This window comes from Ahaetulla prasina, chromosome 6 (assembly GCF_028640845.1).
Source record: "Ahaetulla prasina isolate Xishuangbanna chromosome 6, ASM2864084v1, whole genome shotgun sequence".
Classification (NCBI taxonomy): Eukaryota; Metazoa; Chordata; class Lepidosauria; order Squamata; family Colubridae; genus Ahaetulla; species Ahaetulla prasina.
In genome coordinates this window covers 34,948,480-34,967,451 of record NC_080544.1, presented here as the reverse complement: position 1 = coordinate 34,967,451, position 18,972 = coordinate 34,948,480, and the positions used below count along the sequence as shown (strand labels likewise).

At 36.3% G+C, this 18,972-nt stretch overlaps 1 protein-coding gene across 3 annotated transcripts in view; it reads left to right on the top strand.

The window, feature by feature from the left end:
- The window catches only part of BTAF1 (B-TFIID TATA-box binding protein associated factor 1), a 71,562-nt gene extending 70,480 nt beyond the window's left edge, over positions 1-1,082 (top strand). For all 3 annotated transcript variants that reach the window (XM_058187885.1, XM_058187884.1, XM_058187886.1), the window contains one exon: positions 176-1,082. In XM_058187885.1, coding sequence (XP_058043868.1) covers positions 176-325 — 150 coding nt within the window. In that variant the 3' untranslated portion in view covers positions 326-1,082. The remainder of the gene's footprint in view (positions 1-175) is intronic.
- The last annotated feature ends 17,890 nt before the right edge of the window (positions 1,083-18,972 follow it).

The window sequence follows — 18,972 nt, the reverse complement described above, 5'->3', positions numbered from 1 at the left end:
AAACTGTGAATGCTCTTTTTTGATATATCTCATAATGTTCAAATTTTAAATTATTAGTTTGTTGCTTAAGTAATGATTTCCAGTAGTTTCATATTATTGCCACATAGATAAACATAAACACAGATTTTAACATGTATTTCTTTTTTCTTTAATGTTGTTCCTCCAAATCTTTAAGGATGGAAAAACTGAAAAATCAGATGGTGCCTCTTCTGTTTCTGGGAAAACAACCATGAAGTCAGTCCTTGAAAATCTTGGAGAACTTTGGGATCAAGAACAGTATGATTCAGAATATAGCCTGGAAAAATTTATGCACTCACTCAAATAACCATTCTTATGGTTTTTTTTCTTTTTTCAGCTGATATTCAGCATATTTCAAAACATTTATAGTGGACTTCTAGCATCACATGAAAAAAAGATGAAGACTGATGTTCTGCATAAAGCCAACATATTTTGTTGGGATAGTTAAGTCTTAAATACTTACATTGTTAAAATTCTAAATTGCAGTTCAGCTTTGAATTTCCAGAATAATTATAAATTCTTATAGTTTTGCATATGTTGTTAAGTATTACACTTTCATTCAAAATAGGTTCGCCATTTTCCTTTTCCTGAACCTTTCAACATTTCTGCAGTTTGAGTATTTTGTTACTTTAAACCTAGCTTGTTTTAATGGTACACTATAGGAATGTTTGGTTTAGCTATTTGGAATAATTGGTTCACTTCAGGTTGTACATTGACATAATAACAGCAAAGCATACTGGAAGACACTGAGGATTTAATTGAGCTTTGCAAATGCTACAGTTCCCACCTTTATATATTTAAGTATGTGGTGCTCTTCAGTCTTCTGACATTTTGAGAGCAGTTGACTTTTTAATAAAATTACCGAAAATGGCTAACAGGCCATTTCTACATCCTGTTTAGAGGGTGCTATTTTTATGAGTGTTTGTGGGTGTATATAATGGCAAGAGCATAGTCAGCTCAGAGATCTAAAGTATGCAGTAGGTTTCGATGTTATATTTTTTTGTAAAAGAGCAAATATATAAATAGAACTTTTCCAGCAGTAGTTCTTATAAAATTAAGAATCCATGCTGGAAAATACCCAAATGCACTAGTGCACGATCCTCTTAAATAAAAAGAGTAATGTTTTATTTAGGATATAGCTTAAAAACACCTCTTAGAAATACTCTGCATCCGAGAGAATAAAATGTTGAACTGAAAATCATGTAATACAAATTTTAAAGAGGCTGTAATAAAGGAGAGTAAAATTAACAGTTGTACATTTTTTAAAATGTATTCTTAAAGGGAGTCAGTAGTGACATGTCTGTGTATAGATGTCTGTACCAAATGCATATGCCGTTTTCTAAATATTTTAAGACAAACCTACATAAACTCTTTAATAAATAAGTATATGTATAGATGTCATATCTAAGGTTTGAGCATGTGTGCACTTCAGCATCAGAGCTTGAACAGCTTTGAGGCCTCTGAAATGTTTAAGTAATTATTTTTAAAGATTTCAAGAGGAAAAGTAACCTGTTGGCTTATGGAGCAATATTGTTTTTCAGCACTCAGATATGAATGATGAACCTGTGTCATATTTCAGCTGATATACAAACTGCCATACTGTAACATTAAACTAGCATTCCTTGGGAAAAAAGAAAATAAAAAGCCAAATTGGCATTTATTGATCTTTTATATGTTTTGTGACATTTTTCTTCCTGCATCCTGGTTTATAAATGTTATAAGTCCATGGAAGGAGAAAAAAACATTGTCTCTGATTGATAAATAGCTTGTCTATGTTTCCGTAGCAGGTAACACTTTTCCAGCTTGAGCGATCCAACTTTTCTATTCCACGTTTTATGGAACAGTTCAGTAGGATAAAAATGGGTCTAAATTTAGGTACCAGTAGTACTAGTGGTGGATTTTAATATTGTATTATGCTTTTAATATTTTAATGCTTACAAAATGTTAAAATATTTAAATTTGGTAGCTGGAGCAGTGGGGTTGTGCAGTGAGCCAGAACACACAGTTATATCTGATTGGTTGAAGAGTGTTGGCTCCTGGGTGAGGCAATCTGCACTGTGATTGGTTGCTGTGGGTGTGGAGGGGAATTTCTTTTTCTTTAATGTTGTTCCTCCAAATCTTTAAGGATGGAAAAACTGAAAAATCAGATGGTGCCTCTTCTGTTTCTGGGAAAACAACCATGAAGTCAGTCCTTGAAAATCTTGGAGAACTTTGGGATCAAGAACAGTATGATTCAGAATATAGCCTGGAAAAATTTATGCACTCACTCAAATAACCATTCTTATGGTTTTTTTTTCTTTTTTCAGCTGATATTCAGCATATTTCAAAACATTTATAGTGGACTTCTAGCATCACATGAAAAAAAGATGAAGACTGATATTCTGCATAAAGCCAACATATTTTGTTGGGATAGTTAAGTCTTAAATACTTACATTGTTAAAATTCTAAATTGCAGTTCAGCTTTGAATTTCCAGAATAATTATAAATTCTTATAGTTTTGCATATGTTGTTAAGTATTACACTTTCATTCAAAATAGGTTCGCCATTTTCCTTTTCCTGAACCTTTCAACATTTCTGCAGTTTGAGTATTTTGTTACTTTAAACCTAGCTTGTTTTAATGGTACACTATAGGAATGTTTGGTTTAGCTATTTGGAATAATTGGTTCACTTCAGGTTGTACATTGACATAATAACAGCAAAGCATACTGGAAGACACTGAGGATTTAATTGAGCTTTGCAAATGCTACAGTTCCCACCTTTATATATTTAAGTATGTGGTGCTCTTCAGTCTTCTGACATTTTGAGAGCAGTTGACTTTTTAATAAAATTACCGAAAATGGCTAACAGGCCATTTCTACATCCTGTTTAGAGGGTGCTATTTTTATGAGTGTTTGTGGGTGTATATAATGGCAAGAGCATAGTCAGCTCAGAGATCTAAAGTATGCAGTAGGTTTCGATGTTATATTTTTTTGTAAAAGAGCAAATATATAAATAGAACTTTTCCAGCAGTAGTTCTTATAAAATTAAGAATCCATGCTGGAAAAATACCCAAATGCACTAGTGCACGATCCTCTTAAATAAAAAGAGTAATGTTTTATTTAGGGATATAGCTTAAAAAACACCTCTTAGAAATACTCTGCATCCGAGAGAATAAAATGTTGAACTGAAATCATGTAATACAAATTTAAAGAGGCTGTAATAAAGGAGAGTAAAATTAACAGTTGTACATTTTTTAAAATGTATTCTTAAAGGGAGTCAGTAGTGACATGTCTGTGTATAGATGTCTGTACCAAATGCATATGCCGTTTTCTAAATATTTTAAGACAAACCTACATAAACTCTTTAATAAATAAGTATATGTATAGATGTCATATCTAAGGTTTGAGCATGTGTGCACTTCAGCATCAGAGCTTGAACAGCTTTGAGGCCTCTGAAATGTTTAAGTAATTATTTTTAAAGATTTCAAGAGGAAAAGTAACCTGTTGGCTTATGGAGCAATATTGTTTTTCAGCACTCAGATATGAATGATGAACCTGTGTCATATTTCAGCTGATATACAAACTGCCATACTGTAACATTAAACTAGCATTCCTTGGGAAAAAAAAGAAAATAAAAAGCCAAATTGGCATTTATTGATCTTTTATATGTTTTGTGACATTTTTCTTCCTGCATCCTGGTTTATAAATGTTATAAGTCCATGGAAGGAGAAAAAAACATTGTCTCTGATTGATAAATAGCTTGTCTATGTTTCCGTAGCAGGTAACACTTTTCCAGCTTGAGCGATCCAACTTTTCTATTCCACGTTTTATGGAACAGTTCAGTAGGATAAAAATGGGTCTAAATTTAGGTACCAGTAGTACTAGTGGTGGATTTTAATATTGTATTATGCTTTTAATATTTTAATGCTTACAAAATGTTAAAATATTTAAATTTGGTAGCTGGAGCAGTGGGGTTGTGCAGTGAGCCAGAACACACAGTTATATCTGATTGGTTGAAGAGTGTTGGCTCCTGGGTGAGGCAATCTGCACTGTGATTGGTTGCTGTGGGTGTGGAGGGGGAATTTCCCTTTTTTCCCGCCTTTTTCTTCAGTGTATTCTGTGATTTACCTCATGGAGTTCCTGCTGTGTTGATTTACCTGATGATGCTCCTGTTTGCCTGACCATTGTTCTATTATAATTCTTTGCTTACAGAAAAATTACATTACAGGAAGCACATGACAAATTTTGCTTGACTTTGTATCCATGGTTCTGTTCCCTGGTGGGCTAGAAAGAGGGCTTCCATTTTGCATTGCCATCCTTGGTGAGGGCTGGCAAGTTACAACACAAACCTCCAGCTGACTCTTTCTACATTGCCTACCATTGTTTGAAGTTGGCCACCCTCTGCGATATGTGGGTAGTAATTTTCTAGTTCTTAACCAGAGTGGCTGAAACCACTCTTGTGGTTTCACAAGCCTCTTGTGCATGAATAACCAGTTCTGTTACTTATAATTTGCACATCATTAATATTCAAAATGGAATATCTGTTTCCCTATGAAAAGTGGTATTGTTATGTTGCATTATTCAATGGACAGAGATACATAATTCTAAACTGTACACAGCCATTTGCAGTTATTCCCAATTAATTACTGTTTTTGGTCGCTTTCCCAGTTTTCGTTTTTCAGTTGTAAAATATTTTTTTCTCTCTGTTCCTCTATCTCTTTGTCCTAAATTGTCATCTAATAGACAATACAAATACCAATAGCTCCAACTCAGAGGACACGGTATACCTTAACTTTGAAATGGCATGAGATTTTGAACCTGGTGAATTTTATCTCCAGTGCCCATGCTGTTGTAACTTTACTTCTGGATAGGAAACCTAATGGTCTCGTGGCCCTTTGAATTACAGTTGAATTCCTTACCATTAGACATCTGGCTTTCAACGATAGTGGGAGAAAGTTGTGTGCTATTATGTACATCAGTTATACAGAAAAATGAGGCTTGTTGATAGTTGAAGATGATACCATGAATATCTTATCTGCTTATTTACCTAAGTATGTGAAGATTGTGTAGAATCCAGCAATCCAGCCTACTATCAAATTACCAGGAAACTGAAGCACTTCTCCTTTATGGGAATGTTGTACTGTTCAGATTCTTTTAGCAAGGTATATAAACTTAAGCATAATTTGATGGAAATGGAGATTTTATTTCTGCCCTGCTGTAAAATTCAAAGTCATCCAATCAATATTTTCCTAATTCGTTTTATACAATGCCTTCCTGTTCAACAAAGTGTTTAATGGCTAAAAGTTTAAAAAACCCTACAGAAATACAGAAAAATTAATATTGCTAATTAAAATTTTGATGAAAGAAGTATCTTTACAAATGTCAACATGCAGAGAGATTGGGAGTGCATTCTATAACTCTGGAGCAGTACAGAACATGAATCCCCTTTATATCACAAATAAACAACCTTCTGATGGAAGGGGCATTTTCAGAAGACAAGCGTAAATTATTGGAATTTTAAAAGAATCAATCAATTATACTCAGAAATAAGCAACCAATATCAATATTTCAGTACAGGGAAACTGTAATCCCTGGATCTTGCACTATTTAAAAACCTGGTTACTATGTTTTGCACTGCAGCTTCCAAAAACTCATTGAGGAATAGCCCCATATGTCTGTAATTAAGACTGAATCACCAAGGCGTCTATCACTTTGTTCAACTCTGACTAACCATGAAAGAATTGTAATTGGTACACAAGTCAAGTAAAAATTGTCCTTTTCCATATTCAACTGAAGATCAAGGAGGATCCTTCATATTCTATCTGATCTTCCAAGAAATATACATCTCTGTCCAAAACATCTCCATCAGTTTTCCATAAAGTATTTCCATTTTGTCTGAATTTAATTTCAACTTGCTCCCCTTACCAAAGTTAAGAATGTTCAGTAGTGCTAGTTACTACATTAAAATTAATTTCTAAAGGGCCCTAGATGTTATCAGTATATTGATGAAACTTGATTCCAAAAATTCAGATCTCCCTAGCAGTTCCAAGCAGATAGTATAAGATAACAAGAAGGACCATGGTGGAGCAGTACATATAAATTGACAAGACATAAACTGGTGTCAATCAACCCTCTGGAGAAGACAACTTCCAAAGCCTAATCCTCATAGTCTAGGCTCATGCTCACAGGGAAATTCTGGGAGTTGGTCCACATACAGTATTTTACAGTTGCTAAGATTGAGGATCAATTGGTCTAGAAGGATATCATGCTCAATTAGTATCCAAACTGCTGAGAGGTCTAGGAAAAGTAGCAAAGTCACTTCTTCCTCAAATTCTAACCAGAATTATTGATAACTAAATATCAATAATATACTAGATATACTATGGATAGGTGACAGCTGAAAGCCAGTTTGGTATAGTGGTTAAGTGCATTAGGCAGGAAACCAGGAGGGAGTGAAAGTTCTAGTTCAGTCTTAGACACAAAGTCACCAGTCACTTTCTCTCAGCCTTAAGATACAGCAGCAAACTAATTCTAAAAATCCTTGCAAAGAAAACTGCAGGGACTTGTCTAAGCATTTTCTGATAATTGAATGGAAGAAAAGGCAGCAATTAAAGCAGCTGGATTAAACCAATAGCATGAAGATGCATTCAAAGTTGCAAGGCTATTACCACTTTAATCATCTTTCTCAGAAAGTGAATACAGTAGTTAAGATTGGCTTGCAATTAGCAGCATCCACAAGAATTTGAAATTGTGAAAACTGTGGGCTGCAAGCTCTGCCCCTTCCATATACACCTCTGCTGATAATTAAATGATTCTCTCCATAGATAGTTTCTTCCATTGAAATGCAATCATTGCTGCTTTGGGCAGAAGAGAAACATTTCCAAATACACAAGATGAGATCAGACACTGATTGCTTCCTATAATTATAAGGCCAGGAGAGGACAGGTTGGTGTAAAAGTTTGATAGCTCTTAGAGCAAGGGTTGCCATCCTATTAATGCTTGGCCGCCTCCCTGAGATTTATAAAACAAAAATAATCCAACATAAAGGCGGAATTGTTAATGTTGATGCCTATAATCTACCCTTAATGCTGATACCTAATTTGAGGCATATCCAATGGACTGCAAGGAAAGATGCAAACTGTTTAATTAAAACAACACAGTTCTACCTCTCACCCGCCTTTCCATCCAACATCTCGATGAGGAAAATGTTTCTCCAAGCAGAAAAATGATGGGTTTTTTGACAGCTAGGAAAGCAGACACCCCCAAAGGGTTTCAAACGGGTAAATTTCAGAAAGGATGACAAAAGTGGCATTGCTCAGTTTGGTGACAAAGCATACCTGCATGTTTAACTATGGCTTGGTGGAACCAGTGTGATGTGGAGAAACTCAAAAGAGATCACAAATGTAAGATGCAAGGCTTCATTTACATCGACTTGTTTTTTTGGGTGACATTGTCAAAATTCATTTAACTGCCTAGGGTTCCAAGAAAGACAACTGGAGAAAAGAAGGGATTGGACAAGCTAGTCTCTCCAGCCAAGTGGTGACTGACAAGTGTGACAGGACCAGCACCTCTTCCCCCACCCTTACTGCAGCAGGCAAACCCCATCAGCTGCTGTCTTGGTCAAGGGTGAGGGGTGAGGGATGCAGTGGCTGTTCAGGTCCAAGGTTTTTATGGCCATTTCTTGGAGGTAGGGGCTGGAGACTATGGATGAGCAAAACAATGACCTTTGAACTAATGTATTGGCAGAATTATGAGTAAGTTACTGGCTTGGTTTAGTGTATTGTTTCTCAAGCTTGGTAACTTGAAAACATGTGGATTCAATTCCCAAATTCCCTAGCTAGGGAGTTGAAATCCACACATTTCAAGTTGCTACAATTGAGATATACTGGCTTCGACTTTGATTCTGAAATTCGAAGTTCATCCTTTGATTAGCCTGGAAGAAAGCTATTCCTGTCTAAAACAAGCCAACACACTGCAATCAGCAACCAAATTGATGATTTCTTAGCCTTTGCTGTCATATTAACTTAGCATTCCCTTAAAAAGTAATCCAAGTTCAACTCTGCTGGAATTCATCAGCTGAACTGTTATACATTTGATTCATGTAAAAAAAAGTTTTATCTGCAACATATTGTAGAGTTAATTGCAAAGGTACCAAAACCATCAAAAGCATTTGTGGTTTAATCTTGACTTAAAACAAGGATTGACCTTTAACTGCATTAACTAGGATCCACATTCAACTAATGGCTGTAGATAATGCAATTCAGATCCAACATTAAGCTTATTCAGCTAGACCAACATAATTTCCTGTTGGAAAGCCTGGAAAATTCATCATAAAAAGTATTCACAAGTGAACAAGTTTAGGAGTCTTATGCTTTCTAACTAGGAAACATCGTTAAACCACAGTGGAATTTTTAGGCAATTGCTAATGAGCAAGAGCCTTTCAAGGGAGGATGTTACTTCTTTTAAAATTAAACTTTGGAGTGATCTATTCTTTGTTTTCAATAGGTATGATTTTAAAATATGAAGAATTAGCAGGTAACTTTTGAACCAAGATCTTCATCTCTAATTTAATAGAGGGACAATATGGCATAAATTGAATGAATAGGGGCTCTTGCAAACCAGCAAGATACCTACAAATTCTAATTTTCCCCAAACTGAGAATAACATTTTTCAAAGCCAAGCAGAGACTCCAAAATGCCACTAACCATGCATAGTCCCAATCTCCATATGGCAACCAGGAGACTGAAACTATTTCACGTGAATTAGTACATTATAAACACTTCAGAGTTACAAGATCGGATCTGTTTCTTTTCTGCCCCTAATCTGTAAATTTTCAGGAAAACCAGACGGTTTCTATATGAACCCTCTTCTAGAAGATTCAAAACCATTTATCGCTTGTGCAGTAGCTAAATTCTGTGTTTCTGCAATGAAAATAAGGCTTAGCTGTTCAATCACTTTTATTTATCACTGCAACCCTCTGCCAGCTCTGTTCTCACTGGCAGAGGTACTGTGGGCCAGTCCTTTGCTGTTTTCAGGGTAGTCCCACAGGCCAAATCTAAGCACTCTGCAGACTGGATCATGCCTGCGGGCCTTAAGTTTGACACCCCGGTATAGATGGACAATTAACTGGGGACTTTGTAATGAAATGGGTTGAAGTTATTTATTACTTCATTTGCTTCATTTTGTACCTGTTGCATTATCCGATATCATCTATGGGAAGTATTTCAAGGACTTTTTCAAGAGTGAAGGCCATGTTTTCCTGCAAAAGTAACCGAATCCTTACTGGGATTCTTTGTATTGATCAACTTATCCTTTAACAAGAGTAGGTTCATGCCTCTTTTCTTTATACAGGAAAACACAGATTGCTTAATCCGTGCACATGGTTAAATCTATAATGTTTGTTTATCCATTTATTAAACATCTTTATTTGACTGCTCAGCTCACACACGGTGACTCCAGGTGGCTTACGACATTAAAATTCAACCATTAAAAACCCATCTGGTTATATTAAACCCGTGCAAATTAAGAGCCCCCTCCCCCTTTATCCCATGGATGCTTTCATTCAATGAAACTGCCTGTTAGACAAGTCTAGTATTCCGTTCAGCCAGCAGGAGCTCAGCAGGTTTGAGTTTTACAAGCTCTGCAGGGAACCAAAAATAGCTGCAGAAAATACCAATGACATCCAAGGGATGGCATTGTTTCTAGCAGGTAAGAAAATGGTATTAAAAATGAAGCTTGCTAGTTTGGTTTGGGATAGGGAATGGATAAATTTACAAAGCACCATTTTTAAGCATGAAATTCCACCCCAAATCTGGTCCCAGCATCCTTTTTAGCATTTGGGTTGGGAAAAAAAATTGGCCTCCTAAACCCGTCCCTGACCCCAGCATGAGGAATTTTCTTTGCTGGGGACCAAATATGGTCTATTTTTAAAAAGAGAAACCAGCATCAGTTTTAAGCATGAAATTCTACCCCGAATCTCATCCTGGCTTTTGTTTTTATTATTTGGGATGAAACAAATTTTGGCCTCCTATTCAACTCCCATAAGCCCCTTTGACATGTTGGTTGGGTCTGCTGGAAGCTGATTGAGCAAATTTGGAAAGTTGCTGGGGTGGAGGATTCTTTTTCTTTAAGATGTGCTTATTCATCAAGATTACTATGGACACAAAATTGAAAGATTGAAATACCAGCAGTGGAGGAAAACAGGTGAAGACGGCAGAATATGTAAAGATGACAAAATTGACTTGATTAGGAAAAAGACAGCAACTCTTTTCTTTTTTTCACTACTTTTCTATTACCTATCTCTTTACTTTCTTTTTTAATCAGATTTGTATTTTATTCCATTAAAAAAAAAAACTTCTGTAAAAACTAATATTAAAAAAATGTGCTAGTCATGAAGTTGAATAGTCTTTTGAAATTAAGTTACCACATTATATTCTTCGATCACTAGATTATAACACCAGATTTCATTTTAGAAATGAAGCGATTTGGTCTAATGAACATGAATCATTTCTTTTGTTAGGCAAAACCTATTCTCTAAAGGCTGAGCCTCAGGCTGTTTTTGGATCTAAACTATATTGGCTTAATCAAGGGCAGTCACATCTTAATTCCCTTCTGTTTTACTTACATTGGCTCCATCGGATAAAAAATGATTAGATGTTTGGAATAGATTTTACAATGGTACCTATAGGGTTTCATATTACAGTCCGTCCCAGTGGGATCTGATGTTCGATGGCTTCATTTCTTGAGGAAAGCCTTCCCGTGTGCTTTATTTTTTTCATTTAAGGTGTATTCATTAACACACTTGTTTTACTATTAACTATAGCAGGGGTCACCAACCTTTCAGACCTCAGGGACCACTAAATTCATAATTTTAAATCCCCTGGACCACTAATATGATCTGCCTAATGACCGGCTGGGTGGGCGTGGCTATGTGGCCATTTGATTGGGTGGGCGTGGCCAAAATTCCTCACCTCCCCGCCCAGGTTCCTTAGGGCCCCAATAGGAAGCAGTTGTTGGAGCTAAGCAGCCACCACAAGAAAGAGTTGGCAAAACAGCTCAGTTCAAATTGGATCTGACCAAGAAGGAGGCTCAGTAGAAGCATCTCACTGAGGACTATGAGCATAGGTTTTCCAAGCAGAGGGAAGACCTGTGGGAATGCAAGGCCAGGTACAGGCACCTGGAGGCTCAGTGGGCTGAGATGGTCAGCCAGTTCTAGGCCATGATGCAGTCCCACTGGAACAAGGCCCTCTGGCTCTTCACCGCCAGCGGCGCTTCCCTCCAGCCTCTGCCCAAAGCCCTGCACCAGGAGGCTGAAGCAGACCCCAAGTTGGAATTTCTGCCCCCCTCTGACCCACACAAGAAGATCCTGAAGGGGGAGACTCCCTGCAGCAACACAAACATTCACTGCATGTATCCGGCCCGGGGGGCGTAAGTTTGAGGTCCCCTGATTTATTGCAATATAAAAAATGCAAGAAATTTTTCTGCAGACCACCAAAATTTTCTCGTGGACCATCAGTTGGTGACCGCTGAACTATAGAGTGAAATTTCACATGCGAAGCTGTACAAAACCATGATAATCAGCCTTTTAAACTCCATTTTCATATCTCAGTACAAGATAACAAGGGAAAAATGCAACTCTTTTTAAACTATAGACTAGTACAGGGGTCCCCAACTCCCGGGCCATGGCCCACTACAGAGCCTTGAGCCTTTCGGAACTGGGCCACAGAAGTGGTAGGCAAATGTGTACATGTATCCCCACTCACAGGAGCAGCAGGTGAGCTCATGAGTGTGCGAGGGGTGGGTTCATGTGGAACCATCCCTTCTTCCCCCCCTCCCCCGCCACTTCTCCACTAGTCCACAAAGCCAGAAAGGTTGGGGAACTCTGGACTAGTACATACATGTGGAATTCTGTTGTAATTGAGCTCAATAATATCTATCCTTGAGTACTCCCCTTTATCTCTAGCCAATTTAGCTAGTTATCTCTAAAGCAGTATTTCTCAAGCTTGGAAGCATGAAGATGTGTAGACTTCAACTCCCAGAATTCTAGGTTGGTGACTGAGTCTTCCACATCTTCATGCTTCCAAGTTTGAGAAATATTACTTTTAGTAACTGCATTTCACTCTGTGTAGGTGTGTGTGTAGTTTCAGAATATATATACAGTACATTCTCTTACCTGCAACTGATGTTCTCTGTGTGTATATAAATAAAAATAAAAATAACTATTAAAAGCAAATTCCATGTTCCTTTTAGTTCGCCTACCAGAGTAAAGTCAATTTATTTTAAAGCATCATAGGAGATGGCCTCCATTATAGCAGAACAGTATTCTGACATTGTTTAAATGATTTATTGGTTAAGAATGCTGTAGAAATTTAAAATCTAATGAACCGTATTTTCCTACCAGTCCACGGAGCTGTATTTAACTACTTTAATTGAGTGAATAACAACTATGCCTTTTTAAATATATTATGCGAAACAGAATAGGCAGTCCTCAACTTATGACCACAATTGGGACTAGAATTTTCCTTCCTAAGCAAGCTGGTGTTAAGTGAGGCACACACAATTTTACTACTATAGTTAAGCAAGTTACTGCAGTTGTTAAGCAAATCTGGATTTCAGTGCCATTGTAACTTTGGTCACTAAACAAAGGATGTAAATTGAGGACTATCTGTATTTTCATAATAAACAGCTGAATTATTCCCTCCAAATAGTGTGCTGAGCAGCGGGCAATCTTTTTTCTCCTGTCGCCAGACAGCTGTTTATGCCACTAAAGATGGTTATTTGATGGCTTATGCTCCCCGGATTTGAATGGGAGCTCTAGGAATGACCCAGAACAACCCTTGGATGATAGTGTACCTTCAGAGGTGGCACAGCTGCCATTCCCCAAGCCAAGCTTTGCAAAAACCGACAGTCTGACATTAGCAACGGGGGAGAATGCAGGGAGTAGATGCGGAGGGGGGAAGGGAAACCAAAGCACACCAACCAAGGAATGAGGAACATCTGCCAGCCAAGGTTACCCACCCAAGTAAAAAGCAGAAAAGCCCAAGAAACTGAAGGCATACAGCACCTAATTGGACATTTGCTGATAATACAGGGGATGGCTTTATTTGCACACGAAATTGCCAGGACCAGCTTTGCTATTCTTTTGTAACCATTTAAAGTACTCCAGTAAAGTATACTCTTGACAAAACAATGGCCCAAGAGTCTGGATGAATGAATAGGACAGTTGACAAGACGGATCTCGATGACCGTAATTCTCAGTAGGAGCAATCGGGTCTCTTATCATCTCTTCCCTTCAACTGTTCATTTTTTCAAGCATGCCCTGGTTTTAATCACACTCTTTTCTTACTTTTTGATCTACATTTGAACTGACTGGTTGAAGGCTGATCTATCCTCTAACCCCTTGCTGGATTTTTATAAACTTTTTCGCTTTCTTACTGTTTACTTTGGAACTCTAAACCATTTTCACTCTTTCACAGCAAGGAAGCCAGTGGTGAGAAAACTAACTCTCTGGTAGTGAAAGCTATTCAATTTGATTTACATCTATATTGGATTTTATTGCAAGGGTTTTTGTTTTTATTAGTTTTTCAAAAGTTCTGGTCTTATTTTTTTTAACGTTTGATGGGAAAATTTCTTTTTATTACTTTATATTCTGGGAAATCTTATATCAAGTTTTCTCTGTGGATGTTTGGTTATGGTATGTCTGTCTTTTTTTTTCTTTTCTTTTCGTAAAGACCTGTTTGTCTTTACAATGTCTACAAAAAAGAGATAAAGCTCTCTGGGAAACCTTTGAAAGAATGCTCGCTCAAAAAGCTTTATTTGAAAACTTTAATGAAAAATTTGACGGGTAGGCAATGGTTTTGAAGTAATTCCAGGATATTAGTCAAAGGTGGAGAATAACAGTTGGACCTGATTTGCAGTCTGATGGATTAGAATCTGGATTGGAACTGCAAAATCTGAAGGCAAAAGTGTTTCATCCAAGAATTGCAGGCTGTGTCAAAAAAGGCTGAAAGGGGCACAAGTGTAGGTAGTCCTCGATTTACGGCCACAATTGAGCCCAAACTTTCTGTTGTTGAGTGAGACATATGTTAAGGGAATTTTATTTATTTATTTATTTATTTATTTATTAAATTTTTATACCGCCCTTCTCCCAAGGGACTCAGGGCAGTGTACAGCCAAAAGATAAAAAACATTGCCCCCATTTTACGACTTTTCTTGCCACAATTGTTAAGAGAATCGCTGCAGTTGACAAGTTAGTAACCTGGGCTTTAAGTGAATCGGGCTTCCCCATTGACTTTGCTTGTTGGAAGGTGGCAAAAGGGGATCACGTGACCCCATGACATGGCAACCGTCATAAATATGAACCATTGCTAAGCATCTGAATTTAGATCACATGATCATGGGGATGCTACAGAGGTTAAAACAGTTATAAGTCACATTTTTCAAAGCCGTTGTAGCTTTGAACAGTCACTAAGTTAACTGATGTAAGTGGAGGACTATCTGTACAAGAAATTCAGAGATAATGAAATTGATGAGGGATGGACTGGACTTTCTTGGCAAAGTAAATCAACTTTGGAGAACGGATTTACTGTACTTACACCAGACCACAATTGAGAAGAAATGATGTGTTCTGGCTTACAGAGAGACTTGCTGAACAATAGGTGCTACAAAACTACAACAAAGACTTATGACTCTTGGAAATGAGATATTGGGAAAGTTTCCAATTAAATTCTTAAGGATAAAATTTATTATTAAGAACCAAATGAGGATATTTGATCCTGGATGGTTCAGAAATAATGTTTGTGGTGATTTATAATAGATAGGGAGTTGTTGTAGATTTTCTGAGAGTCAATTACAATAATAGATTGTTAACAGAGCTTTGAAGTTTAACTTTGCTATTGGTTTACCTGTTAACTATTTTTTTCTTTAGATTTATAATAGATGTATAACTGGTAAAACTGGATGCAAATAAATATAGATGTTTCTAAGTCCTGGACTTAATTCGGAAGGGGAGGAAGGTATAATTGTTGTAAACAATATATAGTTATGTGTTTTTGTTTTTTGTCCTTTTAATTCACATTTTTAAAATGTTTTTGTCTAATTTTGTTGTGTTTTTTTGTAAAATTTCTTTTTTGGGGTAGGCAGGAGTTTGTATCTTAATTTTTTTAATTAAAAAATTACATTAGTAGTTGAAATAAAAGCCAAATTTTGCTTCCTGAACATCCAAATATATTATATACATGCACTTTTATTTAATCCTCTCAACATGTAAAAACATGTTTCTGCTTGCCTAGGACTCTTTAGTTCAGGTTTCCATATTAAGAGTAATAGTTTTAAGAAAGCCAAGTGGAAACGGTTAAATGAAAAGTTTAGTATCTATATTGTTTCAGTTCTTCTAGGTGCGAAGTAGATTGTAATTAATTAAAACAAATAGACAAGGCAATTTCTCATTTGGTCACTGTCTTCATGTGTTTCTCCATTGTTTTAAAATATAATTATTACAATTTGACCTACAGAATTATCATTAGACCTTGCATAAAGTTAACAGAAGGGGATAGGAGTCACAAGTGTCTAAGTTCAGAACAGTTTAAGAGAGTTTAGATATTGTTTTTCAACTATAGGAATTGATAGGCAAAGATTTACAGCCTTTTCTCACTGTTATAACCTCAATGGTTCCATTTATTATTTTTCTTTATAACTCTTGCTTTTAGGCAGAGAGGTGGCAATTTGCTCCTGAGGCCCCATGACTGTCTCAATAGGTCTCTGTGATCGAAGTCTAACACAAGGACCTATGAAACGAATTCCAGGGTGGAGAAATAAAGTAGCGTTATGAAATTTTGCTGAGGAAGAACAGAATGATGTTTCTCAGCAATTGCAAAATTGCAGTATGCTATCTTCCTCCTCTTCCAACAAACACACTTGGTTTTTTCCTCAATGTACAGAATTCATCTGACAAGAGAAATGAGAACAAAATGATGGTAATCTTGATAATCTCTTAGGATCCTAGTAAGTAGATACAATGCCTCTTGCATTTGGGCAACTAAGCTTTGGTGTCAAATGCTCTGGATCAGCAATCACCAATCGATGGTCGGTAGACCACGAGAAAATGTTGGTGATCCGCAGAAAAATTATTTGTATTTTTTATATTGCACTAAATACTATTTATCTTTTTAAAAAATTCATATTAGTGGTCCGCAGGATTTAAAATATGAATTTAGTGGTCCCTGAGGTCTGAAGGGTTGGTAACGCCTGCTCTGGATGAATTCTAGCAATAGGTAAAACGATAATGAAAACGCTATTTAAATATGTACTTTGTTAAAGTGTAATGTGTAGCCAAAGATGTGTGTTCATTAAATTTCCAATTTTTAATTCGATTGTATCTTCCCCGTTGCTTTTTTTTTAAATGTTCAAAGGATGACAAGTTTCCGTACTTCATACAACTAGATTTAATAAGTTATTACAGAAAAAAAATTAATTCCAAACTACAAAGTTGAAGCAGTTGTAAGCAATAGCAGCGTGGAGCTTCATGTTTAGTCACAGTACTGCAGTTCCATACAAAGCATTAGTCCAAGCCAAAAAAGTAAAAAATAAAAGGTAAAAGCCTTTTAGGGTTACTAGCAAAACCAGTCTAAAGAGAACATGTAATAAAAGATATGATACAATGAAAATTAGTCAGTTGAAAAAAAAAAACAAGTACAGAGATCTTAGCTGTGAACACTCATCTCCATTATTTTAGACAGCAAATTACAAATACCTAATACTTTATACCCCAACAGAACAACATCCAGAAACAAACCAGCAAAAAAAAAAAGCAGAAATGATTTTCCTGTATTAGCACCCTGAATATCTATTTGTTGCTAAACAATGTTAAATAAATTTAAAATGTGCAGAACAACGTAACAGCTCTTGCTCTTCTCCTATTCAGGAGTAAATCATAGCATGAATATTAGAGCAGACTCTATGGTTAAGACAGAAACACTACAACAGTAGAAATTAAGAGAACTTTTTAAGTGGGAAAAAAAAGGAACGCTGACATTATACAAACTGGTGTAAAAAGCAACTACATAAAAGGCAGGTTTAACAAAAATAGTTTAAAAAATCAATCTGTGACTAATCTTTCACTCGTATCTTGCAAGTAGAGATGTCACAATACTGAAATATTAACATAGGAGATTTTCTCCCAGTAAAGCACTGTATTTTTGTACTACTCTAACAAAGATAATGAAATCTGTAATAACTGCATATTTGTAATACAATTTTCTTTTAACCCTGCCTTCCTACAAGGCAAGCGTGTAGGCAGGAGTGTATAAGCACACACTCACCTCATTCCATTCTGGCAGGAATTTGAGAAAAATTCTCCTTCACTTCTACTTGTATTATGCTTTTACAATTTGTGAATGTTCCAACCATAGAATCTAGAGTCTAAATTTTACTATTTGAAATTGCCTGTACATTACTTACAAAGAACTTACAAAAGCCAACTCCAGATATTTCCACAAGAGATTATGGGACAGCTTCCCTTCAGCTGAAGTCCTCATAAAAACAGATAAAAATCTGACCACGGATGTATCTGGAGAAGGCCATTGTATTGTCTGTTTATGTAACACCAGTTTGAGTTGCAGGATCTAAAGCAAGGTTTTTCAAACTTGGCAACTTGAAGATGTGAGGACTTCAACTTCCAGAATTCCCCAGCCAAGCTAGCTGGGGAATTCTGGGAGTTGAAGTCCACATACAGTATCTTCAAGTTGCCAAGTCTGAGAAACATTGATGTAAAGGAAGGGATAACAGTATCCAGCTTCCACACAGAGGTTTTGCTAGTATTGCAGTAAATGGAAGGACAGGCAAAGATGGAGATGAACTACAAAAAATGATGCAGTGTTATTTTTTATAGCAGCAATGGATGCTGTTCTTATGCTATAAGAGGCCTAACACAAGAAAGGGAGAAATATACAAGCAGCTTGAAAAAAGTGCTCAGATCAGGTAATAAGGGTTCCTATACATGCATTAGATAGCACTAACTATGAAAAACTTACACTGTATGGTACACTATAACATTATGGAGATACTATACAATTTCCTCCATTTGTTCTGAATTACCATGTAAAGAGGCGCAGGGAAATGCAGCATGAAAGACAGGTTTAATAAATAAATAAAAGCATGGCAGATCACCCAGAAGCCATTCAGGAGAGATTTAAGAGGGAATAGTTAAAAAACAAAACAAAAAAGAGGATGGATGGTTGGGTACGGAAGAAGTGACTTAGCCAAGCCTTAATGCTGCGTAGTTCCATTTATATTTTTCATCCTTGCACCCACTGTGCAACAGTACTGGATGTGCCCATGGTAATGGTGAGGAAGCAGATTGGTAGGATGCTAAACAGCCAAGATTGTAGACCTGTTATTTCTACAGATTGGAGTGAATTACAACAGCAACAGTGTTTTATTAACATTGGTGTTGTACAAATCTAGACAGCGAACTGGTACTGTGACATCCCTATTGTCTTCCTAAATCATTCTGATAAAGGAAAAAGCTTCTAAAAAATATCACATCATTTTCCTGCTTCATTCTGTAATTTTATTGCCCAATTATTCATTACAGTTTTTCAATCATTTCACATATCCAACCATTTTCACACCATTGTAAACCACATCAGCAAGTTAATACATAAAGCTTTGCATTTCAAAAAACTAGACACTTTAGTAACAATATTACAAAGGTTTTTTAGCTTCAAAAATAACTGAAAATGAAAAAAATAAACTTTTAAAGAATTAGCATCATAAAATTAATTTATTCCAAGTAAAAATACAAAATAATATTAATGACATTGACCAGATATGAAAGTCTCTCCCAGAAACAACTATATTAATGGTTGAGAAAGCATTCCTTAAAGAAAATCTGAAATAAAAATGAAAAATATGTCAATGTTTAAATTTCTCTTAGCAAAAAATCTTTCTAAAAATAACAATGAAAATCTGTCTCAGT